We start from the raw sequence: 20,585 nt of genomic DNA, 5'->3' as shown, positions 1-20,585 counted from the left end.
TTAAGTGCGTTGTGCTTCACTTTGTAGAGTGATCACAAATCAATTTTTTTTTATTGTTAAACTTTTTGTTGGAAACACATCAATCTTTTGGCAATCTTCACTAGGATCAGCAATAATCCTTATAATTTCTTCCTTGGGAATTTTATTGTTGTTTGCTGCTAAACAGTTGCTCTTAATGAGGACCCATTTTGGTTGAACCATTTATTGGTTGGGTCCATTTTGTTAATCCAAAATTCTAGGACCAATTTCGTTCGAATATGTTATTAATGGTTGACCCATTTTTTGGTTTGGGATGACCACAATATTTACACCCATTAATATTATTGTTACAGATCAGGTCCAGGAGAATTGCTCTTTTTATATATTTTTTTTTTACTTTTTAAGTATTTCTGCTAAAGTTTTTGTGAATACACGCAATAATTTGAAATAAAATGCGATATTGTTAAGGTAAACGCAATAGTTAAACACAAAGTTACTAATATTTCACATCATAGAACGATTAAACAGTGCCACATCCCTAATAATTCATAGTAATTACCTACGGAGTACTACAAACTTAGACTGGTGGAGTGGAAATACAAAACACATCACAACTGAGCCACACCTTGTCCATGGTGTACTAGATTTAACAGAAATAAACCAGCTTATCACCTAAACAAATCGTTCGATGGAAGCAATTACTCACCAACACTGGAACACAAAAGCATGTAATCCACAACAAATGTGAACTCATACACTAATTTCCTAAAGTCCACCTACTGTAGACAGCAGTACAAACACATAAACAGAAACAGACTTATTGTAAGCAAACTCCATGGATAAAAGGTAATGTTGGCTGCTCACTTAGACTTGGGGATGCAGGATGTAATCCCCCGTTTTATAAATATATTATAAATGAATTTTTATTTTATTTATAATATTTATGTGTGTTTTTCCGGGATTTAAGTTTTAAAGTTCCAAATTATTTTTGAGTTGATAATTGATTTTGTTCAAAAAGGATTTTTAATTGTCCATTCTACAATTTATGCCATACGTATTAAACAAAGCTAGTCCATTTAATTTGTCTAATTGGCCCATTATTTTTTTTATGAGGCCCAATACTCCTATTTACCCTACAAATCTCTCTCCTATAAATACCCCATACATCCCAAAATTTCCCCCACACAAAAAGGTTAGTAAACTTTCTTCTCTTTATTTTATTCTTTTATTTCTTTTTCCTTTATTTTTCTTTTTCCTTTATTTTTTTTCTTTTCTTTTTTCCTTTTTCTTTTCTTTTCTTTTTCCTTTTTCTTTTTTTTCTTTTCTTTTTCCTTCTTTCCTTTCCTCCTCTTTCACGTGAAATTTGCCTCACGCTGCTGCCGCTGCCACTGTTCACTGCCGGCGTGCTTGCTGCCGCCGCCGGCCACCTGACGCCGGTGACCTAAAGCCCCCTCGTGGCTGCTCCTTCCTCTCTCTCCTTTGTTCTTCTTATTTTGCTTAAAATAATTAATTTTGTTTATGTTTTGATTATATAGTATAAAGTTTATATTTTTAGTATCAAAATCATGTTTTTGATAGTTTAAAGTATTAATTTCAGATTTTAATTGTGTTATACATTTTCAGATTTTATAATTTATAAATCTAGGGATTTAATTTATTTAAATTGGGATTTTAGGGTTCTTATGACTAATTAAATTGGGGCTTTTGTTCCTATTGGATTTATATTGATTAATTAAGCATAAAAACATGTTTTTAATGAAGTTTTAAGGAGTTTTAATCTAAATTATATTGCTGGAAATTTGGTTAAGTATTAATTTATTGTTGTTGCTTGTTTTCTAGGAAGTGATTATTTCTTAGGAGACTTTTAAGTGATTAAAAGTGGCACAAAGGATTGTTTATACGAGGTACGTACATGTCTACTTCGTTGTAAGTAGTATCATGTTTAGGTACCAAAGAAAAGAACTTAGTTTCATGATCAGAGAACATGGATGGAAATTGTTTGGTTATACATTTGATTTATGCATGTGCTTATATTTATGAGACATGTTTTGGTGAATTGATTATGTTATTATGGGATTATGGATGCAAACATGTTGAATTATATTGGATTAATTGTTTGTATGGAATGTTAATACAAGCATAATTTTATTGGATTGATTTGTTAACCACATTTGAATTATTAAAGGATTGGAATTAAATGGTTTAAGTGGAATGAATTTATTAATTATTCCACAATGTTATTATTTATTTATTTATTACTCAATCATTACTTGTTAGTATGTTGAGTAAAGGTGGATTAAGCCGAAATGGCTAGGTGGGTTGACTATGTTCACCAATTTTGGATAATTTGGAAGTTTAATGGAATTAAAGGTCAATTTGTGATGTGATCACCATTGTCCTAAATAAGATTAAAAGTAAAATGATGTATGATTTTTATTTATGGTCTATTTGATTGAGTCGGCTATTAATTAAAATTGTAATCACGTAAAGTGAAACATGGATGAATAATAAAACTCTAGAAAGAGTGCACTTCTAGAGTATTGACAATTATGGGTTGGGGTACACGGTGGTAGCCCGTGGCTTTCCGAGGCTTGTTTGATCAACATGTCCTCTTTTATTTTGGTATTTACATTTTTATTTTATAATGAAAGTTAGATGGGATCCTAGACTAACTTTGTGAGAATGGAGTCGCGCCCATTCTTGCATCGCGCTAAACTTTTATTTTAAATGGTCATTTGGGACCAAAATGATTTGGTGGATTGGACAACCTCGTCTATTGCTTACTCCAAACTAAATTAATTAAACTAAATATAGAGTCAAGTGTTTGGAATTAGTTAGTAAGTATGTTGAGTCAATTGAATTGTTTAAGTGTGGAGTCTTGATTAATGAATTCACGTTGTATGTTTATTTGCTTTAATTAGTTGAGCATGTCAGGTTTTGTGCGTTGTAGCTTGTATGTACTCAGCTTTGGTGATTGCGTGCTTTTGTGTGTTTTCTTTTGGTCATGGCCTTCGCCTTTTAATGACCCTGTGATGATCCAATTATTACACTTGTATTATTGGGGAGTAGTATTGCACAGGTTAGCTTGATGATGTGAAGTTCGGGGATTTGACATACGCGTTGTCAAGGGATTGGTGTGATTGAGAGTATTCGTTCTTTGTGTTGAACTTATTTATGTTTTACTATTTTAATTATGTTTTGGGATTTTGAATATTGGTTTGGTTTTAATAAGGGCCTTTATGGTTCCAATTTGTAAGCTTTGACTTATTGGTTTTCTAAATTATATTATTTTATGATTTAAGTTGGATTTCTGCTGCAATACTTTGATAAAGCCTTAACGTTTTAACACGTGGCGGTAACATGCCAATGGTTCTCCTCTATTTTTATTTAAAGTAAGTGGTTGGAAAAGGGAGAATTATTGGGGTGTTACACAGGATGACTTCTTGTAGCGCGCATTTGGAAGTGCATAGACCACCCCATTGTTCCGAATCTTTGCCGATTCAATTGTCTGGTTGGGGATTAAAACTCGACACTGATTCATGAGCATGACCTTCTTAAGATCAAAGTTGAACAAGGTACCGCAGTGATGGTATAGGTTGCAAAGTTTTGTGTCGAGCTGACCATCCACCTTCACTTTTTTTGGCTTGTCACTGACATCGGTGATGTAGAACTTCTTAATCCAGCTATTCATGTTAAACTTTGGATTCTGCATGTACACAACAATAACAATTAATTGAGTGAAGGGTGTATCAAACGAAACTAAAAAAATGATCAATTAAAAAAATTAATAAATAATTTAAACGTTTAATGTTTTTAGAATATAAACCTTGTGATTTGCCACCAGCATATCACCTTGGCTAATTCTCACATACTTAGCAATGTCGTGTGGAGAGATAACTACCCCGGTTCTTTCATTAGTCAAGAACATGTCCTTCACCTTGCAGTCCACTTTATCCGCGTAATCCTTGTAGATATCTTCAAAGATCTGGTTTCTCTTAATTGCGTACATAATACCAAGATCACCCTTGTTGCTGCTTGCAACAACAAGGTAATGCAGGCTAGTTCCCCAGGGTTTCTGAATATTACCGTTGTCCAAATGCATCACTTTAACGGCCTCTTCAGCAGGTCGCATAAAGTCAGCTACACGTGGAATATTATCATCAACTCCCACCATCACCTCACGCCCACCCTTGCGTTTAGGAGTAGCCACCCTATGTCCGCAATACATCTGACGGATCATCTTGTTCCTAGCACACCAAGGCATGTACTCTTGTCGGAACGCAGGGATGTTTTCATGAAGTGCTTCGAATGCATTGTTCCTCAGGGTAGCTCTCAAAAGAGAACTACTGCTTCTCTTCTTACTCTCACCAGTAGTTCCCTTTCCCTTACGTTTGGCTACTAGAGACGAAGAAGAGCCTCCAGTGTCGGAATTGAGGGAAAGAGGTGGCTGGTCTTTTTCAGAGGATTTCATAGTGACTGCTAATTTTTTGTAATTGAGTTGTTGTGGTGACAATGAGGTTGGAACAATGTGGATATTTATAGTGCTGTTATGCTAACTAGGGTTTTTGACATAGTGACATGAGTTCATTTAGAACATTAAAATTACTTATGTTAATAGAACATTAGAATTTCTCTAAACACGTAATTAAGATGGTTAGATAATTTAAATGTTTAACCACCTCTAAGCTTAAAACTAGATAAAGGTGGTTACACAGGTGTAATTCTAAACATTGATAAATACATATAACGATAAACGCATAAATATCACGTTAAACAAGATTATTAATTTTTTTTTCATATACAGAAGTTCGACCCTAACAGATTAATTCGATCTCGGTCTAGGAGTGCACTTTGTATATTATTTAATCAATCAATTACAACCCTACTTCCATAAGTAAGGTCGGCTAACATGAATCAAATTAGATTATTCCACGTTTGGTTGGTCAATAGGGTTTAGGATTAGAATTCATAATATTTCCTAATTCAAATTAGTGTCTCGACTATTAAGTTTAAGACTTGGATGGTTGATTTGTTTTTTCGTATCCGAGTGTTGGAATAGTAATCAAAGCCGGGAATAATAACATTTTCCTAAAATATTACTTTATAACAAAAATTATAAAAAAAATAAATAAATAAAATTTCTAGGATTGCTATGGATGAATACCATAAGATAAAAAATACAAGATCTTTATCCTTAGATTTTTGAGGGTCATACGTTGAGCTTTGCTATCAACTTGAACTTGGAGAAAGATAATCACACTAATTTCAGTAAGGTCAACTCAATAAACGAATAGATAAGTTAGTAGCTGAGTCTAGCCACCCGTTGTTTTATTTACTTAGCTTTAAAAGGGTAGTGGTAGTAGCTGAGTGTAGGTGTATAGCATGTGGTTAGTTTCCAATTTATTGTATTGACATATAGCCAAATATTACGGATAGGCGAATATACAGAAAAAATTACCGTCAAAACATGGGAAATGTCGCAGTTCCTTATGTTTACATGTGAATAGAAATTCACAGAGAAGATTTAAAATCATTACGGAAAGATTTTGCTGAATTTTACGTATATAATTATTTCGCAAATCAAAGTTACAATCTCATTGTCATTTCGCTGGATTATAATAATACAATTATTTAACCCTTTGCATTTGAAAAGTTGTAAATACTTGTAATAACAAAAAAACCAAAAAAAAAAAAAAAAACCAACAACTTGGGAATTAATATAAATTAGAACATTAGCCAACATTAGCAAAGACTATATTAGAATTAGGTTTTTACTACGGTCGGCTCAACTGTTGATCGTTTAAATTAGGTTTGAGCTAGGACCGAGATCTAATCTTTTAGGGTCGAGCATCTGTATATGGAAAAAAATGAATAATCTTGTTTAACTTGATATCTATGCAATTTTCGTTGTATGTAAGATGTGTAGACTTACACTTGTGTTACCACCTTTGACAATTGTCATTTACAATTATATATTAGAAGATAAAATAGTTGATTCACCTAGACTCACCTTACAAAAACCCTTCATCCAATAATCCTAAACCCTAAACCGTAAAACCTTATAACCCCAAACACTAAACACTAATTGCTTAACACTAAATCCTTATAACCCTAAACCCTAAACCCTAAAATCCTAAACCCTTAAACCTATATCTTTATAACCCTAAACCCTTATAAACCCAAACCCTAAATCCTTATAACACCAAACCCTAAACCGTAAACCCTTATAACCCTAAACCCTAAAATCCTAAATCCTAAACCCTAAATCTTTATAACCCCAAACCCTAAACCGTAAACCCTTATAACCCCAAACCCTTATAACCCTAAACTCTAAAATCCTAAATCCTAAACCCTAAATCCTTGGTACCCCAAACCCTAAATCCTTATAACACCAAACCCTAAACCCTTATAACCCCAAACCCTTATAACCTTAAACCTAAACCCTAAATCTTTATAACCTCAAACCTCAAATCTGAAACCCTTAAAACCCTAAACCCTAAACCCTAAACCCTAAATCCTTATAACCCCAAACCCTAAACCGTACCCTAAACCCTTATAACCCCAAACCTTAAATCCTTATAACCCCGAACCCTAAACCCTAAACCCCAAAACCCTAAACCCTAAAACCTTATAACCCCAAACCCTAAACCGTAAACTCTTTTAACCGTATACCCTAAACCCTAAACCCCAAACACTAATTTCTTATAACCCTAAACCCTAAATCCTTATAACTCCAGACCCTAAACCGTAAAATCTTATAACCCTAAACCCCAAACACTAATTTCTTATAACCCCAAACCCTAATTCCTTATAACCCCAAACCCGAAACCTTCCAATCCCTTTTACCCCTGATCCGTTTTCCTCCATCCTTGTCATTTTATTAATATTATTATTTTTGTATTTATCATTGTTTTGACTCTTATCGAACCTAAACCATTAGTAGGTTTTTATCCTTATTGTTAAATTGTTTTATATTAATTCTATAAATATTTACTAGTAGGTCACCGTCCACCCTTATACCCTTGTCATTTTATTAGTAGGGTTGGATATTATTAATAAATTTTTTTTTTTTTTAAAAAAATTAACTGATTATTTTTTTGCATCATATTGTAAAAAATTATGGTTTATGTTACCAACTTATCACTCCAAAGAAGGTACCAAAAAAAAAAAGACGGTTGCTCCATGAACAAAAAATGTTTTTAAATAATTACAAACATGAAAGGGTTGTTGATAGTGACATAACACAAAAAGTAATTTCATGTCAAGTTTCAGTCGTAGGCACTAATATACAAGTAGTTGATAGTGACTGGTTTGTCTTAATGCTATGGAAAACTAACACTGCTCCATGATTTGCGAAAACAGTCGCTTTACTAACGGGGTATGAGGTTTGGGATAAGGCATCAGTAGTACAGTCATTAGTTTATCCATTTTTCATTTTTCTTTATTAATAAAAAAATTCTTTGGGAACTACAAGTAAAACAAAGTGATTAATTAGATATAATATTGTAGCATTTGTAACCTCGTACTAATCCTAGTTGGTGATTATGAAAAACTGACTTACAATGGGACGACAAACAAGGAGGAATAATGTGATTAAAAACTTATTAATAATTTTTTTAATTCGCATTCTTACATAAAAAACAGTAACTAGTAACTATTATTATTTTTTTATAGCTATGTATGATCAACTAATCAACAATTATTATTTTTTGCATATGTATTTCTAGGTTACGTAACTGTAGATATAATTCAAATAACAAGCTTTTTTTTTAAAAAAAAAAAACACAAAGAGTATGATGTATTTAAACCCTTACGTGCAAGAGTATATAGATACTGGGTTTACTTAAAAATAATTTATAAAAAACAAAAAGATTCAACGAAGGAACCCACTATTTCTTTAATCATCTTTAATTAATTTCAATGTACATTTTTTTAGTTACTTTTACTGATACATTAATAATATTTTTCTTTTTTTGGTCTTGTTTTATCTAGTGGCATTTGATGACAGATACCATTGACAGCAAAGAAAATGACTAGAATTTGTTTTTCAATCAGAAGTGGTGAATATTGTGGTTGTTTCGGTAATTTTGTAAGCCTTGCACCTCTATTGAGCAATGCCTGAGTGAGTCGCAGCATCGATGTCTAAGGATGGCATTGGGTCGGGTTAAATGGGCGCCCCATCCCCGCATAGGTGGGGCGGGGATGGAGGGAGGTTTGGCGGGGATGGGTGTTAAATGTGTACCAGCCATAGGTGATGGGGCGGGGATGGATCCTATCTTGTACCCGTTGGGACGGGTATGATATTATACTCGCCACGGGTGGTGGGGCGGGGATGGGTACAAGCTTTTTAGGCTGGTATGGGTATGGAGGCACCATCATCCGCATTCGACCCAACGCATTGCCATCCCTAGGTCTAACCCATATTGAACAGGATGTAGAATCTACATATTGATTTTTTTCACAATTTTGTTTGAACCGTATGCATCAAAAGGTGCCTGTACGGTTTAAATAGGAATTGGGGTATAAGGTTTCGGATTTACGTATATGAATTCTTATTTAGGATTTAGGATTCAGCGCATCAGGGTTTAGGGTTTAATTAGGAATTGGGATATAAGGTTTTGAATTAAGGTATATGACTTAGGATTTAGGGTTTAGGGTTTATTTAGGGTTTGGGATAAGGTTTAGGTTTTAGGTTTTAGGGTTTAGGGTTTATTTAGGGTTTGGGATAAGGTTTAGGGTTTAGGGCTCAAGGTAGTCAAGGGTTAAGTCTTTAGGAAACAACTTTCATAGTGAAAATCAAACATCATTTTGGAAAAATAACTTTGATTATTCCATTTTTATCAAAAAATAAAAAATCAAAAAATTTACACTGTTGATTTTGTTTAGGTGAAAAAATAATAAAATCAAAAACAGTAAAAGGACATATAAAGTCAGTAATCAACTTACTTTTTCATGACATGCTGTAAGCGAATAATGTCATTTTGGATTCTCATTGTTTACCATTTAATTTTCAAATTCTGAAATGAATTTTTGTTCCTCAAGCCTTCAGTTCACCATGAACAAAGCTAAGAAATCTATTAACAATGACTTGGCAAACGTTCAGATTGGAAGGAACAACAACCCAAAAATTTCATACCACCCAAAAAATCCTGTGTAGACACCCGTTTGTGTCTCCCCAAAACCAAACCCGGTGATGAGTACCTTTCACGTCGAATCATAATCGAATGAAGTGAAAGTGTGGAAAGTTTAGTGTTGCGGATAGTTTTAATTTCTTTTCTCTTCTCTCTGTTTTAGAAAACCTATTTTAAGAAAACAGCCAATCCAGTTTGGTTGGTCCATGATATGGGTCCAATAATAGTGTAGTTAGATAGGGCTTGAAAAGACCTTTCCGACGATATATTATAAGCTCAATTCCGATGAATATTGAGGAATTTATGGCCAAACTACTGAACTGGGCCTGGTTTGAGCCTTATATGCGGCCCAATGATCTAGAGAAGGGCCTAATATAGATTTATCATTCCTAATGCAATTAGGAATGATTTTAGTCTTCTAGATTCTTCTAGAAGGTTCTTTTCATTCCTAATTAAATTAGCATTGATAAATTGACTTTTGTTGACTTTTTAGAGTTTTAATCAGAACGAAAGAATGTTTTTGAGGAAAATACAATTTTATCCTCCTGTACGGCAATTTCTATCTAATTTTAGAAAACGCGTCAATATTTTAGTCAGCGCCAAACGCCAGCATCAGCGCCTGACGCTAAGCTTGGCGCCTGGCGCTAATGTCAGCGTCTAGCGCTAACCTCGTTTTACGCGTCAGAACTCTGTTTTGATTTTTTATTTTTTCGGCTGATTTTCTCTATAAATAGCCTTCTAAAAACTCCGTTTTCATGGACCAATTCTCTTCATTCACCAACTCTCATCAAGATTTTATTGATTACTCTTTCTCTCTCTTCTAAACTAGCCTTTTCACAAATACAAAATTTCGCATTCGCAAGACTTAGATACACCTAGCCATATTCGAAGTTGCCTTCGCCCTAGACGTGAAAGGTTTTAATTTCTGAGGGTTTGGTCCCAAATCTCTATTTCAATTATTTAATTTAATTGTTTTAATTATTATTTTCCTTGAAGTTACAGACGTGTGTATTTTGTTATTAGAAAGAGGTACGAGGCATCCAAGTAAGTACTTTAATGGTTTAATTGATGTTATTATATAGAAGTCATGCTTAGGTTGTTATTATAATTCCTAGTATCATGTCTAGGGTAAATTTAATATCAAGTATGATTAAAAGTATGATGCCTTTTATGTTCTTCCTAATATTTATGATTGTTAATATCATGTTAGGGTTAAAGATTTGATTTTTATTGCTTAGTGACATGCCAGGGTTTGTTATTAACCTTGTTAGTATCATGCCTAGGATCTTGCTATTATGTTTTAACATGATTATTTTTGTATAATTGTTATGATTATGATTGTTATAATTATTATTATAATGATTATTTATTATATTGCTTGATATATATTTTATTGTTATTGCTTAATCACGCCTTTTATGCATGTTTAAAGGGAATTTGTACTTGTAATCACGCTTAATAAGATAATTAATAATCTTGTTTAGGGTTAATTTGATTATAATTCAAGTGATCGCCAATAATAGATTTATTTGTGCATTAATATTCAACCAACATAGATTAATCAGGTTTAGGGTTAAACCTATTGATTGTATGTTAGTCAGAAAGCGCATATGAATACGATCAGAATAAAGTAGAGGCCTATTATTAGGGCAGGTTCAATCTCTTTTAGGTTGGATTTGCACCTTCATCCCCGAACTACCAGTCATGGTTCAAGACCTATTGGAGTTGACGATATCTTGGATCGTTAAGGGGTGTAACCTTCACCTCGTGAACGGTTTACAAGTTCCTAAAACTTGTTGGCGACTCTTTTGCTCTATCTTCTTTCCATTTGGACGCCACCGTACTTTAGTGTATGATCACAGTGGGGTTCAAGCTAGGGGTAATGCTTGAAATATTTCCTACAGTTTTTGGCGACTCCACTGGGGAGGATTTCTATTTTAATTCCTAAAATTTATTTCGGCAATGATTTAGAATGAGTGGATGAGCTCGAAAAGTTCTAAGTATTTCATCTGCGTAATTTTGATTAACATTATTGTCATATGCATAAAAAAGATCTCATTGGAAAGACCATCCGTAATGAGTTAAAACATAGGATTTTTACACGTAGGAAATTTGAGGAATATCTTTCACAACTAGGACTGAAATAACACTGCGCGAAACTGGAAAATTTTGTCGAGCACAGTAAGTTGTTGAGGAATGTAGGAATTAGCGTCAGAGAACAGAAGTTAGCGCCAATATTTTGGCTTTAGCGCCAGACGACAGCTTTGTCGCCAGGCGCTAAAGCCAAAAGCTGACGCCAACCTCTGTTTGCTGGCGCCAAATTCTTCCAATACCGAGCCAGAAATATGCGTTCTAATTTCGACCAGTTTTTAGCATTGTTTGCTCGATCCTACTTCCTGATTGAGTTTTTCTCACTTTTCTGAAACCCATATGTGTTCTACATATGGACATAACCCTCTAGGAATTCATGCTCCATCTACCTGATTGAACGCTCTGAGCAACAAAGGGTACATTCAAGAATGTTGAATTCACCAAACCATGGAAGCGAGTTTTTCTAAATTCGCGGTGTCCCATCCACTCGCGCCAACCCTTCACGGTTAGGCTTCCGCGCGGTGCATCTGGACAATTAACCATGGACCCTCGATCTTTGACTAACCCATATCCCGAACTTTAGAGAACTAGAGCCATGGTTAGGTTGCAAACTCATTGCATCATATCGTGCCTACTTGACTAATTGTGCATTATTTGTTGTGCATATGGTATATGTTTTTCTTAATCGTTTTTTTGACTTGTGCTAAGATTAAATAAATTGATGACTAAAAGAACTTTGCCTAATTAATTAATTAATTAATGAATTTGAGTAAATAAAGTCTAATATTTTAACCAGAATTGACCTAGTACGACTTTATGCATACCCCTGTTGATTAATAATACCGAAAACAGTTTCAGATCGAAGCTCCAGCAATGGCGCCAAAGTCTGAACTGTAGGGCCACTCTGTGGAGTGTGGCGCCTGGCGACAATTCTGTCGTCTGACGCTACACTGTAAAAAGAGGCGCCAATCCTGTCGTTTTGACGACAGTTCGGATTATTGATCGAGTCATCACTTTGTGTCTAATTAACCAGTTTGCTAATTAATTCGGTTAAATTCTACCGTCAATAATACCTTGTTAGGTCATTAATTGAGTCTAGGCACTATGTCCCATGGTCTTACACAAGATTTAAAGCATGTCACCTACACTCACTAGTCTTAGCACACACCTTCTATATGTCACCATGACCATGCCTTAGGTTCATGCATCAGTCGGTTTTTTCTGTCATTTAAGTTGGGGGTACATTCCATTCCAATTTCTTCATATCCCTCCATCTACATCATCTTTCTTCACTTCTTCCATCCATTGCATGTTGAATAAAGTTTGAGTCAAACAATTAACAATGAATATCCCCAAATTCCTTTTCCAAAGTACTTGGTCGAGGAGAGAAGGGCGATTAATCAAGGATAACCTCTTCATTCAATTCTTACTTTTTGATAAACCGATTCGTCAAAAGAGGAAGGCTAAGAAGATAATGGAAAGTCAAGAGGAAGTTAATGAACTTAGGATTCAATTGACTAACGTGACTGAGGTGTTAAAGGCTTTAACCCTCAAAATTGATGACCCTATGAAGCAACAACTAATGAACCTTATGCAAGAAAGATTGAGCAAGTTATCTAGTGACTATAAATTTCAGGGCATTAGTTCGCAAGGGGTCTCGCTGGACATGGAACTTCTTCTGCATAAGTTCAATGCCAACGATATCACAAATTCAAGGCAACAGATAACCCTTACTTTGATCTAAGAGCTTTTGAAACTATAATGAACATTAAGGGGATTGATAATAAATTCTTTCATTCTTTGTTTTCCTTATCCCTTGAGACCGTTTGTCAATAATAGCTCTTTTCCCTTGACAAAGAGAAAACTTCTTCTTGGGAATCAATAACAAACGCTTTCATAGATAGATATAAGTGCAACATCCTAGTCGAAACTGATTATAGACAACTTGAAATGCTAAGACAAAAAGAGAATGAAGGCTTTACTTCTTTCTTCAATAAGTGGAGGGAAAATTCCGCTAAGATGAGTGAGGTCCACATCGAAAAAGAGTCTGTGAGGATGTTTATCAAGAATCTCCAAGAAAAGTATTCAAAACACTTAAAATATCAACACAACTTGAATACTTTCAGAGCCGTCTATGACATAGGTATCGAGATCGAAGATGACCTCGCAAAGAAAAAGGCTACTAACAATAGTAACCACAGTGGCTGGAAAGGAAAGAAAAACGACAATCCTTCTTCTTCCAAAAACGCCCACTCTAGTAATAATGTTAGTACCTTTGACCATAATGGTGTCTTAGCCATGGAAAATCAAGGATATAAAAGGAAACCCAGGAGAGAGTTCACACCCATTGGAATGACCTACGATGCTGCTTTCGATCGTCTCTACGATCGAGGATTAATCAAACCTATTGGCCCTACCGAGGATCCAACGCCAGAAAATCGATCTTCGAGATGGAATCCCAACTCTTATTGCAAGTACCATCGACGACGCAGTCATACTACTGATGAATGTTACAGGTTTCAAAATCTCATTCAAGATCTCATAGAAGCAAATAAGATCTCATTGCCTCTAGCTAACCAGAAGACTGGGTGATGATGAAGCAAACAACACAAGACAAGAGGCGAGCTTCAACGACAAGATTTCATGACCTCTTTTTCCTTTTTCTTTTTCTTTTTTTTCCCTCCCTCAATAGGTCTAGCATAGGCACCTTTCTTTTCCCTTAGATTAATTTTGTAGATTATTTCTTTTTCCCTTTTAATAAAATGAGCATTTATTTTCTTGCATATGATCATTTCATTGCATTGCACAAAAAAAACAAAAAAAAATCATTGTCGAATTAAGCACAAGGTATACCAATGGTTTGAGGCACCCCTTGTAGCCACATCATATTTCCTTTCACCTTTCAAATATACAATCTCTTCTTGATAAACCACTTTGAGCCTCGTCTAACGATAGACCTTTCATTTTTCAACCAATATCTACCTAATCTTGGGATGGGATGGTGTGCAACTTATGCAATTTTCAATTTCATAAAAAGCTTGAGTGACCTCAAAAGATAAAATAGCAAAAAATAAGCAAAATAAATAAATAAAAAGTGTACAAAAGGGCAAGTGTTCCAATGTCTTTGACATGAACATGCTTTTAATAAGAACACGTCTCAGATTGCGTCTCTTATCGAGTGCTCGATACCGTGCCTGAGAAACATGAATGCCAAGTAAGGGATAGACCGCATGATCGGGATTGCCCACACTTATTAAAATAAAATAAATGCTAAAGCAAAAAAGAGCTAAAAAAGAGTAGAAACTCAAGCAAAAAAAAAATACAAAGATTCAAAAACAAGGTTGCACACCTTGGGGGCTTATCGAGGGTCTTGAGCCTTTATCCCCTTCTTCTATATATAACCTTTAGCCTAACCACGTTACAACCCTTAAAAAGCCCTTTTGGAGGTATACACATACTTGTGCGAGGTTTGGCTAGAGCTACGTTCGGCTTGATTCCTAACGGATACGTAGGCAACCTCACATCGAGGTGCGGCCGTAATAAAAATGCATTCACATTCACACACTCACACCATGATCATATCGAGGGATATCCTGTGCTCATCCCTATTCATTTAGAGCTAGACTTGGGGGCTTGATCCTTACATCATTAGCCTACCTAGCCTAAGAGTCACCATTATTTGACTCTTCTTGAAATAAAATTTTCCCACACACTTAGCCTTTGCGGCCTAACTTTACTATCACTTTCACACACCGCACAAATACATGACTAAATATAATTCCCTTAGGAACCCTTTGTCATGAAATCTCAACATAATGCTGAAGCATGCCTTGTCATGTCGAAATCACTCATCAATCATAATCATCATTGCATTACAAAGTACGAAGTGCTTAGCCTCCGAGCCTAAGTTACCTAAATACTGTCATCATGGAATCAACCATTGAGATAGCCCAGGATGGATTAATCCTTGCACCTTGAGAGATAGTATCAAACAACATTTGACTAAGCTCATTCAACATGCACCTTTAAATACTTTGATTCTTTTTCGCGTCTTTCTTTTTCGGGAGAAAGTCGGTACCCTCCACACAAATGACGGAAAATTTTTGCTTTTTTGCATTTTTGAGTCCCACGATCACATTACGATGCACACACGAGTCATGTACACATTGAGTCATGTCGTGTTATCACATTGAGTCAACACTATGCACACACGAGTCACATGAAGCGAGTCATGGTGAGTCAAGTTTATACCTTGAGTCATGTCAAGTCAATGAGTCAAGCAACACTAAGTCTTAGGTCAACCCTATTGAAAGATAAGCAAAGTCCTATAGTCAAAGATATAAATGCAGGTGCATCCCAGCAAACGAGGACATTCCCGGATTTTTTTTTCAAAAAAACCGCGAATATGATACAGGAGATCCCTCCAAGATAAGAGGAGTTACATGGATCAGTAAATTAGAGATGAAGAGCTTTAATTTGCAATAGACTTGAGCGGATTTGGTTGAAAAGAAACAACCAAGTTCAAAGTTCGAAGCGAAACCGAGCAACAGCGGCAGCAAGAGCAGAATAGGGAAGATCCGACTCCAGCGCCAGACAACAACATCCAATGTTAGCAACAGATTTCAGCGCCTGGCACTAGATCTCATCATCTGGCGACAGAGCCAATTCTTGGCGCCAGCGATATTTCAGCAGCACTAGAGCTCGAAGCCTCTCAGAACGGTTATTTCGACTTCATACAACAATTTTGGGTTCCTTGGTACGCCAATTAGCCCCTATAAGCAAATTGACATGATTAGTAGTCGGCTCGATTACAATCGTAGTAAGTGATTGACCTGACAAAAAATCGTCTCACTTAGCTTAAGCGCTTAAAACACTGGCCCATTACAAGCACCAACGTATCGGTTTAAATGCAAGCACTTAAACGACAATATTTCAAAATATGGATTGTCGCGCATTCTTCTTAAATGACAATGTTTCCAAATACGGATTTTCGCACATTCTTCTTAAACGACAATATTTCCAAATATGGATTGTCGCGCATTCTTCTTGAACGACAATTTTTCCAAAATTGGATTGTCATCCCCAACTGACAAAATTTCCAAATATGGATTGTCGTGCATCTTCTTCAATGACAATTTTTCCAAGATTGGATTGTCATCTCTGGCAAAGTTTCCAAGCGTGGATTGTCGTGCTCCTTCTCTGTTTGGCAATTTATTCCAAGTTCGGATTGTCATCGCTGGCAAGTTTTCCAAGATTGGATTGTCATACACCCAGTTCCCTATGGAAAAATTTCCCAAAGGATTGTTGTAGGTTTCTATTCATCATAAATATCGACAAAGGTTCCTCAACGTGGATTGTCATTCATTTCAGTAAGTGGCAAATTTTCCCGAAGTGGATTGTCAGTCGACTCTTTTTTGCAAATGTTCCAAGACGCGGATTGTCAATTGTGGCAATATTTTCCTAAAAGGATTGTCGCATAGCGTTGGAAAATTTCTAAGGTGGATTGCTTTCAAGAGTTATATTCCAAGATGTGGATTTTCGATCGTAGCAAAATTCTTATGACAGATTGTTACGAAGCATTGACAACTTTCCCTAAATCGGATTGTCATACATCATACGAGAGTTGTGTTGGAAACTATTCTCAAATAAAAGAGGATTGTCATCACAACAAAAGCACCGACATACTGGTTCACAAGCAGCAGAAGCGCCGACGTACTGGCATAGCAGCATTAAGGATCAACAAGCAGTGATCTTTTCGAAGACTATCACAGCGGAAATTGGAGGCAGTTACAGGCGTAGCAGTCTTCAGGCGGTATTCTCTAGCTTGCGGAAGATCGTCACGACAAATCGGTTACCCTTTAGAAACGTGTGCTCGACGGTGCAAGATACGCATTTCTTAACTCTTTTATCTGTTTAACTAATACTAGTTTGCAGGTATCGACGTTACAAGAGTGATTTAGGATCGCAGAACGTTCTAAATCATTCTCCGTCCCTATCGATACTTTGACTTTTGTTTTTGAAACTTGCGTTTCTCCAAACTCAGTCAAAGTGGGGGCTTCTGTAGACACCCGTTTGTGTCTCCCCAAAACAAAACCCGATGATGAGTACCTTTCACGTCGAATCATAACCGAATGAAGTGAAAGTGTGGAAAGTTTAGTGTTGCGGATAGTTTAAATTTCTTTTCTCTTCTCTTTGTTTTTGAAAACCTATTTTAAGAAAACAGCCAATCCAGTTCGGTTGGTCCATGATATGGGTCCAATAATAGTGTAGTTGGATAGGGCTTGAAAAGATCTTTCCGACGATATATTATAAGTCCAATTCCGATGAATATTGAGGAAGTTATGGCCAAATTACTGAACTGGGCCTGGTTTAAGCCTTATATGCGGCCCAATGATCTAGAGGAGGGCCTAATATAGATTTATCATTCCTAATGCAATTAGGAATGGTTTAGTCTTCTAGATTCTTCTAGAAGGTTCTTTTCATTCCTAATTCAATTAGCATTGATAAATTGACTTTTTTTTTACTTTTTAGAGTTCTAATCAGAACGAAAGAATGTTTTTGAGGAAAATACGATTTTATCCTCCTGTACGGCAATTTCTATCTGATTTTAGAAAACGCGTCAATATTTTAGTCAGCGCCAAACGCCAGCATTAGCGCATGACGCTAAGCTTGACGCCTAGCGCTAGCGTTAGCGCCTGGCGCTAATGTCAGCGTTTGGCGCTAACCTCGTTTTACGCGTCAGAACTCTGTTTTGATTTTTTATTTTTCGGCTGATTTAATCTATAAATAGCCTTCTAAAAACTTTGTTTTCCATGGAACAATTCTCTTCATTCACCAACTCTCATCAAGATTTTCTTGATTACTCTTTCTCTCTCTTCTAAACTAGCCTTTTCACAAATACAAAATTCCACATTCGCAAGACTTAGATACACCTAGCCATATTCGAAGTTGCCTTCGCCCTAGACGTGAAAGGTTTTAATTTCTGAGGGTTTGGTCCCAAATCTCTATTTCAATTATTTAATTTAATTGTTTTAATTATTATTTTCCTTGAAGTTACTAACGTGTGTATTTTATTATTAGAAAGAGGTACGAGGAATCCAAGTAAGTACTTTAATGGTTTAATTGATGTTATTATATAGAAGTCATGCTTAGGTTGTTATTATAATTCCTAGTATCATGTCTAGGGTAAATTTAATATCAAGTATGATTAAAAGTGTGATGCCTTTTATATTCTTCCTAATATTTATGATTGTTAATATCATGTTAGGGTTAAAGATTTGATTTTTATTGCTTAGTGACATGCTAGGGTTTGTTATTAATCTTGTTAGTATCATGCCTAGGATCTTGCTATTATGTTTTAACATGATTATTTTTTTATAATTGTTCTGATTATGATTGTTATAATTATTATTATAATGATTATTTATTATGTTGCTTGATATATATTTTATTTTTATTGCTTAATCACGCCTTTTATGCATGTTTAAAGGGAATTTGTACTTGTAATCACGCTTAATAAGATAATTAATAATCTTGTTTAGGGTTAATTTGATTATAATTCAAGTGATCGCCAATAATATATTTATTTGTGCATTAATATTCAACCAACATAGATTAAACAGGTTTAGGGTTAAACCTATTGATTGTATGTTAGTCAGAAAGCGCACATGAATACGATCAGAATAAAGTAAAGGCATATTATTAGGGCAGGTTTAATCTCTTTTAGGTTGGATTTGTACCTTCATCCCCGAACTACCAGTCATGGTTCAAGACCTATTGGAGTTGACGATCTCTTGGATCGTTAAGTGGTGTAACCTTCACCTCGTGAACGGTTTACAAGTTCCTAAAACTTGCTTAGGGACGCCATTCCGGGTTATGAAATTACCAAATGGGGATTTAAAACCTGTGTACATGCCCCTATTATCTGATTTGGAAGGTTACATGCATCTGGGTGGGGCAATGTTTGTGAAATGGTACTGTTGGCGCCACTGTGCATCTCTACCAGAATACATACCCCGTGGGATAGTCCCAATTTTCGACTTGAAACTGATGGTAAACCCAGATGAGCTACCATTGTTTGTTGTCCCAACAACAGAGCATGAGGTCTTTTTTGGAGCAACAAAATTAGGGATTCATGTGATAGAAGTCCAACACCTCCTGTCAATCATATCGTTGGAAGTCCACGCAGACGTCACAACGTCAACCAGATCTAGATATTTTCGCGTTACAGTGAGCTCAAATATAGCAAATGAATTACAGGGGCAAGGTAGCCATGAAAAAGGGTCCACAATTATAATTTGGAATGCAAGGAACATCCACCGCCCATCGTTTGCAGAAAATTTCCGCAAATTACATGAAAGATTTTCGCTAATGCTAGTTGTAATGATAGAGGCTAGGTCTAAGTGGCCCTTTCTTGAAACAGTAAAGAAGGATGTGGGGCTAAATTACATGTTTGAATCGATTAGCCCACCATCAGGTGTAGGAGGAGTGGCACTTGCGTGGGATGATCGTGTGGAGCCATATTTCTTGCACAGGCAAGCTTTATTGTACGGCCACGTACTCAGCGTTAATACAATCGTAAGCCTCTTAGTTGTGTAATCGATTACGTAGCAACTGTATGTGTTTGGAAAAAAAAACCGTCTTGGTTAGCTAATGCAAATACATCTTAATTAGTGTTATGTGATATGTTTTCAGCCAAGCTTTAAAGTAAGTCGTGGAGCACCGTTAGTGATTCCAGAAGGAAAGCACTACCTAGCGGAATCGGATTGTAGTGACGATGAACTATACGATGTCATGGCGGCGTGGTACACAAATTCGGGGTTGGACGAGGACCCATCTATCCACGACTGGTTATTTTAAATAATTCGTTGCTAAGTAGCTTTTCTAAGTTTTAGATTAGTTGGTAATTTGTTGGTAATTTGCACTCCCTAATATCACCCACTAGATTTGTTGGTAACTCCAAAGTAGTCAAGCAACTTAAGTTATGTGTGTTAAGCTACTAATATGTTATACAAATTATAGTAGGTAGTTGCTATGAAAGCTTTCTTTTGCGCCAAATCAAGGCAAACTCTTCTTCAATCTAACCCCTTTTAATTTTCTACATACATTTGTTTTCTTGGTGTGTGTGAGTGTGTTGATGAAATTGCTTTTGATAAAAATAGTCCAAAGGTGCCATGTACCATTAGATAATTTGTCATTTTAGTTGCATAAAATTGTAGTAAAAGACAATGATGTTTATAAAATAAATCTTTCCATAATGATAAAAAATCTTACCACTGATATCCAGTTGACATGAAAACATAAAGAATTGCCACATTTCTCTATTTTGACCATAAGTTTTTGTCTATATTCGCCTATTCCCATTCTTTGGCTTTATGTCTATAA

The 20,585-nt window shown here is 35.6% G+C and overlaps 2 protein-coding genes across 2 annotated transcripts; one reads left to right on the top strand and one right to left on the bottom strand.

Moving 5' to 3' along the window:
- Positions 1 to 3,347: 3,347 nt before the first annotated feature.
- LOC110682731 lies at positions 3,348 to 4,547 on the bottom strand. Its single transcript, XM_021859054.1, has 2 exons — positions 3,806 to 4,547; positions 3,348 to 3,685 (listed from the first exon to the last, which is right to left on the bottom strand). Exons 1-2 carry the CDS (start codon positions 4,448 to 4,450, stop codon positions 3,395 to 3,397), a joined length of 936 nt encoding a protein of 311 aa, XP_021714746.1. The 5' UTR covers positions 4,451 to 4,547; the 3' UTR covers positions 3,348 to 3,394.
- A 14,616-nt stretch (positions 4,548 to 19,163) lies between these two features.
- LOC110682730 lies at positions 19,164 to 20,209 on the top strand. Its single transcript, XM_021859053.1, has 2 exons — positions 19,164 to 19,778; positions 19,896 to 20,209. The coding sequence occupies exons 1-2, from the start codon at positions 19,251 to 19,253 to the stop codon at positions 20,058 to 20,060; spliced, it is 693 nt and encodes a 230-aa protein (XP_021714745.1). The 5' UTR covers positions 19,164 to 19,250; the 3' UTR covers positions 20,061 to 20,209.
- The last annotated feature ends 376 nt before the right edge of the window (positions 20,210 to 20,585 follow it).

The sequence above is a fragment of the Chenopodium quinoa genome, unplaced genomic scaffold, assembly GCF_001683475.1.
Source record: "Chenopodium quinoa cultivar QQ74 unplaced genomic scaffold, ASM168347v1, whole genome shotgun sequence".
Lineage (NCBI taxonomy): Eukaryota > Viridiplantae > Streptophyta > Magnoliopsida > Caryophyllales > Amaranthaceae > Chenopodium > Chenopodium quinoa.
This window is presented reverse-complemented; position numbering and strand designations above follow the sequence as displayed.

Excerpts from the sequence above, each read along its gene's own strand:
- LOC110682730 (XM_021859053.1), top strand. The coding sequence starts at position 19,251 with ATGGTAAACCCAGATGAGCTACCATTGTTTGTTGTCCCAACAACAGAG. Across the intron at positions 19,779-19,895 it reads TACTCAGCGTTAATACAATC|CCAAGCTTTAAAGTAAGTCG; the intron begins GTAAGCCTCTTA and ends ATATGTTTTCAG.
- LOC110682731 (XM_021859054.1), bottom strand. The coding sequence starts at position 4,450 with ATGAAATCCTCTGAAAAAGACCAGCCACCTCTTTCCCTCAATTCCGAC. Across the intron at positions 3,686-3,805 it reads TGCTGGTGGCAAATCACAAG|AATCCAAAGTTTAACATGAA; the intron begins GTTTATATTCTA and ends GTGTACATGCAG.